At 30.5% G+C, this 14,730-nt stretch overlaps 1 protein-coding gene across 4 annotated transcripts in view; it reads left to right on the top strand.

The window, feature by feature from the left end:
* LOC143244582 (RILP-like protein homolog) overlaps positions 1-14,730 on the top strand; it is a 53,748-nt gene that overhangs the window by 34,167 nt on the left and 4,851 nt on the right. For 3 of the 4 annotated variants that reach the window (XM_076489534.1, XM_076489531.1, XM_076489533.1), the window contains 3 exons: positions 2,091-2,266; positions 3,150-3,269; positions 4,346-11,636. In XM_076489534.1, the coding sequence (XP_076345649.1) occupies positions 2,091-2,266; positions 3,150-3,269; positions 4,346-4,370 (321 nt within the window). In that variant the 3' untranslated portion in view covers positions 4,371-11,636. Of the gene's footprint in view, positions 1-2,090; positions 2,267-3,149; positions 3,270-4,345; positions 11,637-14,730 lie in introns of those variants that run through there. The other variant, XM_076489532.1, reaches the window with a different exon arrangement.

Here is a 14,730-nt window from a genome sequence, read left to right as displayed (position 1 = left end):
AGGTGGGAAGGAAAAAAAGTTAACTTATAGGTCTTGTTAATTCATTGTGGTCAGTCTTAACTTGCTTGTTCCTAATGAAAATTACTGTACCAAATAAATTATGATAATTTCAGTATGTAGACATGTTGCAAATTTTGTAATGAAACAGTTTTGAAAGAAGTAAGATTCTACTACCTGAACTAACCTGTCTGTACCTCTTACTTAACTTTTAAATATATTGTTTTATGATATTGCGTATTGTTCCACTGAGACAACTATTAACTGTCTTATGATGGGTATCTTTTATTGAAAATGACACAAGATTTTTGTCTTACATTTAAAATTGTATTAAACTACTTCATGTTCTCATAATTAGAATAGCATAAAATCTTAGCTAATAACCATATTTTAATAATATACAAGTTTTAAGTTCTTAATTTTATAAGGCAATATTTAAAAACAAATTTAAATTTCCCCTAGTGTGACTCGCATGACACATTTTAATGAGGTATCTTATCTCTATTTTATCCCCACACCCACAAGAAATTACAAAATTAAATGTAACTTATTCACTATAAAATTGTCATTGATAAGACAAACCATAATTCTTATAGCCCTCAATTTTGTTTATTACGGAGCAATCAAATAGGAAATCAGACTCCTCCTGCCACACCCATCTGTCACATCCTCTCTTTCTGGATTTGTTAACAGATTTCTTTTATATTTAATTATATTTTACCTTTAGTGAATATTCAAGATTTTCATCTTTCAAATGATGTATAACATAACATTATGTTCTGCACACAGAATAGTCAATTTCACTTCAAGTTTGGAAATGACTATAGTTAGCTTGGATGCATTTGTAATGGTTCATGTTGCATAGTTAGAAAGCAAGAAAAATTGTCATTGTTTGAAGAAATTGGTTTTTGCATGCTATTCATCTATGTTTTGTTGTACGTTAGTTTTAAAAATTATGGTTTACTATCATCAGCAAAAAGAGAGCAAAAAGAAAATACTCAAGTAAGTAACTTATTTTGGTTTTTATGTTTATTCTTTATTTATTATTAAAAATGTAACTAAAATGTACAAGTAGGTATTTCTTTAGGTTAGTTAAGGTTAGACTGGATAAAATAAACAATAATATAATAAAAGTGTTTAACAAGTCTGCACATGAGCAGCTTGGAGAAGTTTATGGGTAGTGGAATTTGATAGTGTCACATGAGATGCACATTCCAAAAGTGATTTACAACTTACAATGGCACAAATACAGCAATGGACTATACAGCAAAAATATTTAATTACAAATAGATGTTTACTGTTACAGGTTTAAAGCTGTTAAAGATAAATGAATGTAATTTAATGCTACATTTGAAGTCATTCTAGGAAGAAAAGGAAAGCAATTTAAATTTATTTTGATTGTTTTTTGGGGTGTTTGAGGTCAGTCAAATTGATCAAACTTGTATAGAGTTAGAATAGAGAATATATAAACTTTTAATGAAAACAAACATTTGAAATATATTTAGGAGTTTTAGAGATTACACATGAAATCTGGGATTTTTGAGATGAAGAAAAGTATATTCAGTCTGAACTTGAAAATCTCTTTGTACACAGATTATTCAACACAAGTATTCAATATATTCTTCAATAAATCTTTATTTTGATTTATTGAAAATATGGATTTTTATGTGTGTAAGACTTATAATGTTAACTGTAAGACTGCCAGATTTTTTTGAAGATGTACACACTGTATTGAAAATTAGAAGTATTGAATCTGTAAAGACTTTAATAAATAAGTATAAAGAGGTCGTATGACCAATCAAGTTGACTGAGCTCATGTGAAGAGAGTTAAATAAATGTAAGATTACACCACCCAATTAACACATCTATACACTTCTAAATACATTGTTTTATTGTAAATTATTTTATTGTTTGCTGTCTGGAATTATTTACATTATCTACAGTGTTGTTATTTTCTTAGTTTTGATCTACTTAGTTTGCTTAAGTCAGAAGTTGTCAAAGCTAACTTCTGTTAAGTGAACTAACATGTAAGATTTATATCATTCCCTTCATAAATTATGACAAGAGTTGAGAACCAATTTTATTGTTCACAGGGTAAAGTTGTGTCAGATTTGAAAGGAAAGATGGTAATAGACCTAGATGACCCTTTCAGACCACGGTTCACAATAGCTGACATGAGAAAAGTCATTTTTGAGAAAAATGAGCTGAAAACTAAGATTAGTGAGCTTGAGAATGAGCTAACATTATGCAAACCAAGTCTTGCATCAAGGCAAGAAATTTGATAAAATTTGATTTGGTAAAACTGTTGTTGTTGTTTTTTTCTTTCCAAAGGCTGTAAGTAAGATGTGTTTTTCATAATTTGTAAAATTGAATGGTAAAACAAAAACTTTCTGACAATGTAAAGTTTGAATATCTTGCAGCACATGTATCTCTGTATTGATAAAACAGCATAGTTCTTATCAGAGACTATTAATAAATATTTTAAACAAATAATGTTATACAGAAAACATTTTATCCTTAAAATCCTTACTTCTACCTATGTTACAGGACAAATTTCACCTTAAGCATACATTAAGTAATGTTTAAGAGAAGGGTAATAAATTTTTATATTTTGTAATTAGTGTAAACAAATTCTGATTTAAAATTTTTTTACTTAATGATAAGTTGACAAAATGATTTATTTTCAGAAAAACATATTATGTGTTTCAACAGACAAATGTTCTGTCAAAAAAAATTGCTTTTATTCTTTGATAGATTGTTTAGGCAGAGTATTCATGATGAAACTTTGTAGAATAGACGGCAACTGCCTGTTGTGGAGACACAAGTGTAGAAGATGAAATTTTGAAAGTCTTCCACCTTTCATCTTCAGGCAGAAGACTTTCGAAATGTTGTTCACTACACTTGTGTCTCCACAACAAACAGTTGCCATTCATTCTACAAAGTTTCATCATACTTGATTTTACCTTTTTAAGTTATTTGTCAGCTTATTATTATATTAGTGTAATATGCTTCCTTACTCAAAGAAAATTATATTCTTTAAATAAGAAATTTATATCTACATGATTTTTAAAGTTTTTGTGGAAGAATTTAGTTCCAGAATGGAAAAAAGGGTTTGATAGAAATCTGAAACTGTTATTATAAAACATTTTTAGGTCAGAGAGTCAATCAGATATTGTACCTCCAGTTGAGGATCTTCAAGTGCAAGGACCCATAAACAGAGAACCAGAAGAAAAACTTTTCCTATCAACCAAAACTTCTGGCATTCATCGGTTGTAAGTACAAGTGGAATTTGTGGTTTTTAACAGTTATTATCAGCTCTTTTAGACTCCTAAAAAATTGAAGAACTGCTTTCAATCTGCAAGTACCCTTGAAAGTATTTGTTGAATTTTATTGACTACTATGAACATGTTCTGTTAGCATACATTATTATAGGAGTTCTTGCAATTTTTTTTTCTTTTTGTGACCTGGACGTTTATCTATCTTTTACAAGTTATTAGGTAAATTTTTCATTAATTTTTAATTCAAATTTAAGAAGTAAGAAGCTTTTCTGAGCTTCTTATTATTTTGAGAATCAATTACCCTGTAATAGCTTAGTTTGAAATGTAAAATACTAGAAATAATACTGCTTTAAATACAATCTTCTAAGAAATAATTATCAAGGGAAATTTTGAGTTTAAAGTAAATTTTCTCATGATTGTGATAATATTTAACATCTATATTAGCATAATATGTGGCCAGATAGAATAGAAAATAACTAACCATATACATACGTGTATTTACACATGCATGTACATATATATTAATTTTACAGATACACATATATTTGTAGATGGTACAGAAGTACACAGTGTACGTATTAAATGTTAATTCTGAGATGACTGAGAAATATATGTATGAAAGAATAAAAGTTTCACTAATAATTTTTAAGTTTAAATAAATAGTAAGTAATAAACTCCTATCATTATAGAAATAATATTGCTAGTTCTAAATAACAATTAAGGTGTAAAAGAAAAAACAAAGAGGAGGTAAGTCTAAGTTTGAGGAAGATAAAACTTAGACCAGAATGTAACTGTAAAATATTATTCTAATCATATTATAGGCATAGTCTAAAACTGTATGAAACATTGCATTTCTTTATGGACTAGAGTAGACAAAGAAGCCCATGATGAACCATAAAAGTGTAATTGTAAACAGATGTTGAATGTGTGAAATTAGTTTTGGATTTTCTGTGTTAATACATTGTTTCAAACCTGATGTTTATTGACTAGGGTAGTTGTTTAGGATTTAATATGGAAATGTTTACTGCAGAAATAATTTTTCTTTTATTTTCGTCTATGCTTACATCCAGTTTTCGGTTTCTTGTACGGAGCTGATACCATCACTGCAGATCCTAGTTCAATTTTTCCATTGTGAATTGGTCTAATCTAATCTCATTTTGCAAGAGGTTACCTGCTGGTATCGTCAACGGACAGAAAAGGACACAAAAATTATTAACTTCACTGGATTGTTAATACTGTCCTTTCATTACTAATTTCATTAACTGTATAGCTAACTAACTAGATTGTTTAATGAAATTACAAGCTTTGAAGCTTGTAGCACTTTATATTTTTAACCAATTTGGAAATGATATTCAGTGAGAATGTTTCATAATTTTGCATCTTCAAAGGGTAACAAAGTGTGAAACTTTGAAAACTTATGGGATTGGTTAGTTAAATATTATACACCTATTGCAAATTAGAAAACAATTTTACTGAATGTTCTACTGGTTTTTTGAACCATTCATCTTTGCAAGGTAAAGTTTTCTATGCAGCAGACAATTAGGATATGGACCATCTGTATCGTTTCTTGACAAAAGATGGAAAAGTGACATGTTTATGCTATAAATGAATAAAAGGTTGGATGGAATTACTGCAGTGCAGAATTCTTTAGAAAATCTACACTTTTGGATAAAAATATTCAATATACAATTTTTGTAATTTAAAATTGCCAATTTTAAGTATGAAAGCTGCTCTCAGGAGGAAAATGGTTTTCAGAAAGTAAACCACTGAATTTATGATACATGAAAATATAGAAATCTATGATTCTGTGTGTGTGTGAAACAAAAATTGTATCTTGTACATACATTTTTAGGTGTAAATTTAAAAGTAAAGAAAGATGCTGTGATTTGCTACTGGTGGTAGCTTCATAATGTAAATGTCAGTTAACACAACCTAACAAAGAAATTGTTTGGCATATGGATAAGCTTTTATAACTACTTCCATTAATAGATATAGTATAGGTACCTTTCATGGAAAGAGAGATATCACACAGTAGTTAATAAAGTTAAATTTATTTTTCTTGAGGTTCTTTCTAAAACCTTAATTTTTTTCTACATTTATGAAAAAAAGTCATCCTCCTTGGTTGTTAGTTTTAAGATGTATTGCAGACTGAAACATTAGTTGTAAGCTTTTAGGAATGTAAGTTATAATCCAGATTGATTAACTTACAGAATGCATGATGTAGCTCTCATCATCAACTAGTTAATTTTATACATTGCTGGGATTTATTTTTTTATTTTATTTCCAAAATGGCAAAATAACTAAGAAAGTTGGAAACATTTTCACTGGTTAAGTGAAGTTCAGGGTAGCTTACAGTTGGTAGTTATAGTAAGCATAGCTTACTGTGGCTGAAAATGTATTTTTTAACAAATGTGCTGAGTTGGATAAAACTCAATGAATCTATTAATATAACCATGGATTTTTTCCCATATACATTGCTGAAAAGTGCTATATTGGTTCGAGTATCATTTCTGTAACTGGTTGGGTTACATAATGGAATTCAAAACTAATTTCTTTAGAAAGATTTGAAGTATTTTTAGTGTAATAGTTTAATAACGTAGTATTTTACTTAGAATAAAATTGCTATGAATTTCTTTCAATTACTTGTCCTTGTGAGGGTAGAGAAGCAGTTTGTCTAACTACTATCATCTAGTTTAACATAATGTGTGACAGGTATTAAAATTTGAATGAGCATACCTTTTTTTTCTTATATAATCTGGTGGTAAAAAAAATTGTTTCATATTGACAATATATGATTTTGATTTCTTTTCAGCTGTTAGTATGAACTATAATTTAAGAAAAAGTTAACAAAAATACAAGAAAAGCGTAAGTCCTTTGCATCTAATGTAGTTATTAATTTTGTTTAAACATGAAGAAGAAAGTGATTTGCATTCCACTTCTACAGCAGAACATGGATGGCTTTTGTTAATTTTATTTTGCTGTTTTGAAATGTATATGTAGGTGTGCTTGTTTAAGAGTATAAGAAAAATTCCACATAAAAATCAACTTGGTGAGCTAACCTTGCTACTGGTCAGCAGCTTGAGAAATAGAATCTTATCAATTTTTGACTGGTTAAAAAGATTATATTGTCAAAAAGGTTTATAAATTGTATGTGTTAATATTTGTATAGCAGCTAGTTAATTCCTCTGTATGAGAACTTTTTCTTTATGCATGCTACAATTCTTTTGGTACCCCCCCTTCCATTTTAGAAATTAGTAAATTCCAATTGTTAATAAATGACGCATGATGATTTACATGAGAAACACATCAGCGAAGACTCAACAATTTCAGTAGGAGCTATGACAAGTCTAGGAAGAAAGGTTGGACCCTGTAACATTCAATCTCCTGACTAAAGAAACTACATAAATCAGAAATCTACTGTTATTGCTCCACATATTCTTCTCTAGTATCTTTCTTCCTTACAACTGCTCTCAGTTTTTGCTGATAATCTTAACCTTCTCTTCCCATAATTTGTTCTCAACTCTGGTCTTGCAGACATGGTTTCTTTGTTGTTTGGACCTTCTACTAAGAACTCGGTTTTGACTGGTCATTTTTCCCTCCATATGCTTCATGGTATTGCATCTTGCTTCTTTTTTAAAGCTTTATGTATTTGGTCCAGTCCCTAAAATTATTGACCCATGGGTGATATTAGTTTGATAGCAGTCTGCTCTTACAACTTTTATAGCCCATTTGTATCAGTCAGAGCCTCACATGCTACCTATTCCTCTTTCTGTCCCACATCCTCCCAACCCTTACCCATTCCTTCAAATCTGAGTACTTCTTTTTGTTGATTTTCTCGATAGAGTACCACTCATTGTCACCAGTACCAGTGACTACCCTGAGGTTTTTCTGGTTTTGTAGGAGCTTGAATGTTAGAATTTCTTCCACACTCACTTCCCTTTGTTGATGATCTTTTGAAAGGTTTCATTATCTTGTTTCCTTTCATCCTTCTCAGGATCTCATGACATAACTGCATCTGTTAGATTCAGTTTGGGATTTACTTTGCTTTAACTTGTCCTTGGCAGGTTGATATGATGGTGCTTGTATAAAGTGACCTTGTTTAATGTTAAAATATTTTTCTGACAATAACCAGTAGTTGTATGTTACAAGTTTCTATTGTACAATTTTTTTTAATTTTTTAGTTAACTAAGAGACCTTGTATTTATTTTAAGAAACGTTTTTGTCATTATGTTTCTTTAAGCACTGAAGAACAAGAGTTAGATTATTTTCCTCTAAATTTTTTTTTGACATAAAACTTTGATCATATTTTAATGTCTTATGTAATTTTTTTCAGTCTTGTCCACCACATGGCTGATGGATAAGAATTAAAGAAAAAGTAATTTTACTCAGTGTGTATATTGATTTAATATTAAATTAACCCTTTTCTTGTTACTGAATTAATTTTACTGTACAAATACATCAACACTGAATTGCATGCAGTAATAAGTTTTTTTTCTTGAAAGAAAAGTAGGTGAAAATAATATTAACTTATGTTGTTTTTGCTTTCAGGCTGATTTTGCTTTTACATTAAAATGCCAAATACCTCATTTTGTATCTTCATTATGACATTAATAAAAATAGTATTCCATGATGATTTAGCAAATAATGTTTGGACTTGTGTCTAAGTATATACAGCTGAGATTCATTTGTAGTGACTTTCTACGGCATTTGTTAGAAGTAGAACTTGTATTCTCTTTTGTTGCTTCTTCAATATCTTCTGTGGAATAATCTTTTTTATTTATTTAATATTATTGGTGAAACAGTTCTGTCCATTGTTGATGTTAAGCTTTAGATTATATTGTTAGCTCAACCTGATTGTATAGTTTTTCATAAAAATTATTAAAGTTTCATATTATATATGTTATGTACAGACATGCATTAATATATGAGTATCTACAATAGTTTCTGCAGTGCTCCAATAATAACCAAGCCTTTATGTAAGAAAAATATGATGTAGAATCAGTTAATTCATTAGCTTCTTGAAATATATTTTGTATGATCGTTTTATTACCTGTTATAACCGCATATACTTTAAATTTCATTTACTTCCAATGCTAATAAATTCAACACTTTGTAGTTTTTATATCAAGTACTAAATTTTACCTTGATATAGTTTGGTACTTGTATAACGTCAGAAAAACTACAAAGATAATGCATTTGATATAGAATAACACATCAGACAAATATTAAAAGTTACCCAATAATACAAGATATAGTACCTCAGAATTGCTGTTACTCCTAAATGAGAAATTCAAAACTTAGTATTAGCTATGATATAACCACACAAAGAAGAGAATCACAAAACAATCAAGAGGTGGAAAAAATAATCTGTAAAAATCATCTTACATGAATATCCATTAACCAAAAATTGGACAAAAGAACTACAGAAGAAATTTGTGTTCACAATCTTTAATTCCAATAAGGTACTTTCCTCCACTCACAGTAATTGCTATTTTCATCAAGTGCCGTTCTCTATATGTAATTTTTCTTTATGCATGTCACACCCCTCAGTGTGATTCTGATTTTTCAGTTTACTTCCTCTGGGATCTAAAGATCCACCCACGTGTTTGCAGTGCCTGGTGACCCGTGAAAGGGAGGAAAGGATCCTGGTGGTTGAGGGGTCCAACCCTAACACACCACTTTGGCTTTGAATTCCTGTAGAGAATGTTTTTCCTGATGTCTGGCACCAGGTTATTGTCCTACCTTTCTCTAAGCCTGGGAAGGATCCCAAGATTCCTTCAGACTACCATCCAATTGCTTTGACGAGCTGTCTCTGTAAGACTTTAGAGAGCATGGTTAATGCTTGTCTCGTTTGGTTCTTCAAATCAAACAACCTCCTCTCGCTCACCCAGTGCAGGTTCCGACAACAGCACTCCACTGTGGACCACCCGATTCGACTTGAAACGTCATTCAGAGAAGCCTTTCTCAAACGACATCTTGTATCAATGTTCTTTGACTTTGAGAAGGCTCATGATACAACATGGAGGTATGGCATTTTGCGAAACCTCCATATATATGGGTTACGTGGCTATTTGCCTATTTTCGTCAAAAATGTTTTGATGGACAGGCAGTTTCAAGTTCGTTTGTGTTTAACATTTTCCTGTTCTTTGGCTGTCTTTTTTCCATAAGGATCGGGAAGAGGAAGTTGTTTTAACTAGATTACGCATTGGTCACAGTTTATTAACTCATTGTTTTCTTTTATCTGGAACAGATGCACCAGTGTTTAGTCTGTGTAACACTCAGGTCACAATAAGCCACATTTTACTTTCTTGCTGTCATTATGACTTACAACGACAGCACCATTTTAAACATATTCTGTACCCAGGTTTGTCCATAACGTTTGACAGTGTTATTGGTGATGGTGACATTGTCCACCTTGGAAATGTTTTTAGTTTTTTAAAGGGCATTTATCTTTTTAATGTCATCTTATGTTTGTCAAATGTCTTTTGAACCATCCTTTCATTCACATTTATATGGATGGTTAGAAATCAGGTTACTCTGTGGGCTCTGTTGTGGTTTGTTTTGATGGATGTACACAGGAACCCCTCTACAGTTTCTGTGTTCACTGCTGAATTGTACAACACTTCTCTTGCCCTAGATCACATAGAAACTATGCAGTCTACAAATTGTACTTTTTATACCAACTCATTTTGCTCTCTACTGGCTCTGGAATCTCTTCACATTAGTTTTCACCCTGTTTTCATCGATATTCAAAACTGACTGGCCTGCTTCTTTTTATTATCTTTCTATCCAGTACTTCTGGATACCATGCTACGTCAGTATTCATAGGAATGAATCTGCTGACACTGCAGTTAAGTTTGTCTGCTCTGATGCTATCACTTTTATGACTGTTCCATACATGAATTATGGTTCTGTATTCAAGGCTTGGCTGTGTACCAATTGGCATTTAACTTGGAGTAAACAACAAACAAGCTTTTCCAGATAATACCTCCTATTGGGCCACCTTATTTCCATAAGGATTGGAAGGGGAAAGTTATCCTAATTAGACTATGCATTGCTCACAGTTTTTAACTCATCATTTTCTTTTATCTGGGACTGATGCACCAATATGTTGTCTGTGGGACACTCATGTCAAAATAACCCTCATTTCACTGTCATGTAGTCATTATGACCGTGAGAGTCAGTACCATTTTAGACATGTTTTTACCTTAGGTTTTCTCCTGATATTGAACTGTGCCATTGGTGATGGTGGACACTGTCCACCTTACGAATGTTTTTAATTTTTTAAGGGCCATTGGCCTTCATAACTCTGTTTAAGTCTTCATTCTGACATTGGGCCATTGTTTTAACTTAATTTTCTTTTACACTTAAAAATAATTTTGCTATTATTATATTTTTTATGGGTTGTTTTGTACAGCCTAGTTCTTTGACCCATAAAATGCCAACCAACCAACCAATTTCCTATATGGTCAATCTTGCGAGTTAAATGGTACCTTCTGAAATTATTACTTAAAGGACAAGTAAACAAACCAGTTGTGTTTTACAAATTACTTTGAGGACAAGCCAAATGCTTAAGAAAATTTAACCACACTACAAAATATAAATAATGTAAGCTGTGTAACTTTGTAAATAATATACACATACAAAACAAGAATGTAACTGAAATATATAAAACTTAATCTAGTTTTTGTTTTCTGTTGGAAGCCATTCTTCTTTCTGAGAAATTTTCATCCCTCACCATGCTTCTTCATGTCATAAATGAAATGGCATATAAACAGTTACACTTATCACTGTGGCATTTTAAAGTTAAAAATATATTGATAACTGATGGTCATAGTAGGCTTTGATGGAATCTTCTGACAATTGATAAGAGTATGTAAGCTGATGGAGTGATGATAACCTTAAATTGGAAAAACTTTCAATCACAGAATCCTAAAATCAGCAACAATACAAAATTAAACACAGGACTGCTCTAATATACCAAAAACAAAGGATACAATACAGAAATACATTTAATCAAGTTAGAGCATTAAATGCAGCAGTAGTACTGCAGAAACTAGAAGAAATGTTCTGTAATAAATGATTATACATTTCTGTTTTACACTGGAAATAAACAACAGGAATAACACAATAAATCCTATGTACTTTCCTGAACAAAAAAATCTGTATATGTTAATGATCTCTGCTGAATATAACTTGCAGAATTAAAGTTGTGCAATATTGTGATGCAGGATTGTTGTATTTACTCTTAAATTTTTTTTTACTGAACTGTTCATTGATCATCATTTTGATGCCTTTACAATCTCAGTTTTGATGCTTAACAGCTTGATTGTCAATTAAAGTTTCAAGATATAATACAAAGTGTTGTTTGGTTAATTAGTAGTATTTCTTCTAGTCTGTGAAAAGATAGCATAATTATGGAAAGGAAATAGCACCATAATTTATAGATTCTGTTATGGATTATGCATTGGATAACATCAGTCACTACATTACAATGTGTGCTTATTTGCTTACAAGTGAACATATAGAAAAACATTCTGGATATCTGTGTCTCCTTATCAAATGATGGTCAAAAAATGCCATTTACAAATCAATTTAAGTTATTATTTTATTTATTTAACACTGAAAAATTAGTAGTACTTGCAACATTTATTACTGGCAACAAACAAACACAGAAAACAAATACTGGATTTAGCTTCTAGTTAATTACAACCAGGTATTCCAGACTAGAAATAATTATTAGAAAGAGTTATTTTGAACAAGGAGGAATTAAATATTTAGGGCAAAATTACTCTGGGCCAGAGAAAGTTGCAGCATAAGATAGTACACCTTTAAATTAACCAACGAAACTGAAAAACATCTACACATTAAAAAAAAAGGTGTCAATTTTTCAATAAATAAAAAATAAAGATTTAATTAATTGTTTGCATAAAAACAAAAATTCCAAATTTGATTTTTGGATGATATCAGCACACTGAATGATATGGTACTCCTACCCTAGTATTTGTAAGCACAAAATTTTTAACTTAGGGTTATGGTATGTTGCTAGAAGAAAAGTCGTTTTTTGGAAGTTCCAGTGCAGTTAGTGCCCTAATTGGTTTTAAAGCTTGCCCTGTTTTTAATACTTTATTTGAATTATGGTTTTGCAGCTTCATTGGAAATGAAAAACAGTTTATTGAATAAGATGAGGTAGGGTTAGCTTATTTTACATTCAACCTTACAAAGTTTCTTTCTACAGACAAGGATGCTGCATTAGGAAACGTTTACATTAAAACTTGTCAGCCTAATTATATACTTGAAAAACAAAATAATTAGAATAAATTAGAATATGAATAAATATAAAATGGCTTCAAAGTTTTACATACATTAAATGGAACCTTATGATTAACCATTTAAAAAAAATAATTTGATTATACTTTTAGCATGGCAAGAGGTATTGAAACGAGTTTTCAATCGAAACAAAGCCAAAATTTATAGTTGTATAATATGAAACATTTACTGAAAGTAGGAAGACACAAAAATCAGTAATTAAAATAATCTACAAAAAGGTCAGAATTTCGTATTGCTTCTTATAAAAATATCACAATAAAATGTCGAATTTTCAAAGCTACAAAGTAATATAAATATAACAAAAATAAGATATTTCTGAAGCTGCATAAACTATACAAAGACCATCTCAAAATTTCAAACTAATTTATCCAGTAGTGTTTGTTGGTTTTGCAATCAAATAAAATACACTATGTAACATGTGCATCAAATCAACACACGCGGTATTTTAGAATTTACTAAAACTTGGAACCACAAGTTAAAACTAACCGAGGTGTAAAGAGGTTAGAGAACAAACTTTTAGACTAACATAGAGAAAAAAATGCATGAATGAACCAAATTCAAACAAAAATTGTAAAGAAAAGCATAGGCTTGAAGAAGTGGTTCTCCAAAGTCAGGAGAAAAAGCCACAAAAAAACCAAATAATAAAGTTGATGAAAATAAGACATTTAAGCTTAACGAATATATTCACAAATACAACTTTTTGGAATGTATATATGAAAACGAAGTAACTCATAAATTCGTGAAGCTAAGATATGAAAAAAAAATACTGGTATGAGGTTGAAGTATAATCAAAATAAATCTTGACAAAAGAAGCAGAATTGATCAAAATATGAGGTTATTTTTGGCCTAGAAGTATAAAATACAACAGTAGATTTTGACCAATGATCTTCATTATTTAGCTCCCGAGTGGCTCAGCGGTATGTCTGCGGACTTAGAACGCTAAAAACCGGGTTTTGATACTCGTAGTGGGCAGAGCACAGATAGCCCATTGTGTAACTTTGTGCTTAATTCAAAACAACTATTCATTATTTAAATCAAACCTTCAGTGTACACAGCTAAACACATAAACCATATTTTACTAATTTCAGATTTCCTGAACCTATCACTTTACTGAAAGTAAAATTTGCCTGTGTTGTTATGTTGATTAAGAAGGGATATTTTAAAGCGAATCAACTTGTTGATTAAGTCCGATTATCTTCATGAATCTAAGATACAAAAGTATCAACATGTCGACGAGGACGGTTATCTTTATTAATTTATGATTCAATTAGACCCCCAGTAGCCCAGCGGTATGTCTGCGGACTCACACCGTTAGAAACCCATTGTGTAGCTTTGTGCTTAATTCTAAACAAACAGATAAATAATTCGATTAAATCGACATATCAGCTAATGATGAGTAAGTTTAGTAATTTAAGTGAATCAACAAATGATCTTTGTTAAAGTAAGGTTAAATTGATTCAACCTGTTGACGAAGGATGAATATCTTTATATAAGATTCAGAGCAATCAACTTGTTGCTTAAAGATGATTATATTTGCTAAAATAAAACTTAAATCAACTAGTTTACTATGGATGGATGTCGTTAATCTGTAATCCACGTTTTAAGGAAGTCAATTTATCCACTTTGGGGGAGGATATATTGTTATTAATAGAGGATTCATGTGAACCAAGTTACGTTGTTAAAAGTCATTATTCTTAAGATATATAAATCTAGGAACTGTACTAGTTTTGTGATTATGATGTTACTCTTTAACGATCTGTAAAACTGATACTACTCTGAATGTAAATTCTTAGAGGTGTTGATACTAATAAAATTATCACTGTAAATGTTAAGTAGGTCCTGAAAACTTGTACATTTTTGCTGATAATCATAAAAAGGTTTTCAAATAAATTAACTAACATGAGAGAAACTACATGTATTTAGATAGAAGATGTTCCTTGTGCATCTACATGAAGAAGTTCTTTAACGTTATGGAATTCAACTTTAAGCTTTAAAAATAGATTGGATTAGTAATAAACCAAAATGATAATGCATTTTTCTCAATAATTCAAAGCCCAAATGAACTGACAACAAACTTGTTATTAGAAAATACGTATATTATAAATGCAAATATCTCATTGTTAAG

This window comes from Tachypleus tridentatus, chromosome 2, assembly GCF_004210375.1.
Source record: "Tachypleus tridentatus isolate NWPU-2018 chromosome 2, ASM421037v1, whole genome shotgun sequence".
In the NCBI taxonomy this organism is placed as follows: Eukaryota; Metazoa; Arthropoda; class Merostomata; order Xiphosura; family Limulidae; genus Tachypleus; species Tachypleus tridentatus.
Note: the sequence above shows the minus strand (reverse complement) of the source record. Positions and strands in the feature narration are given on the sequence as shown.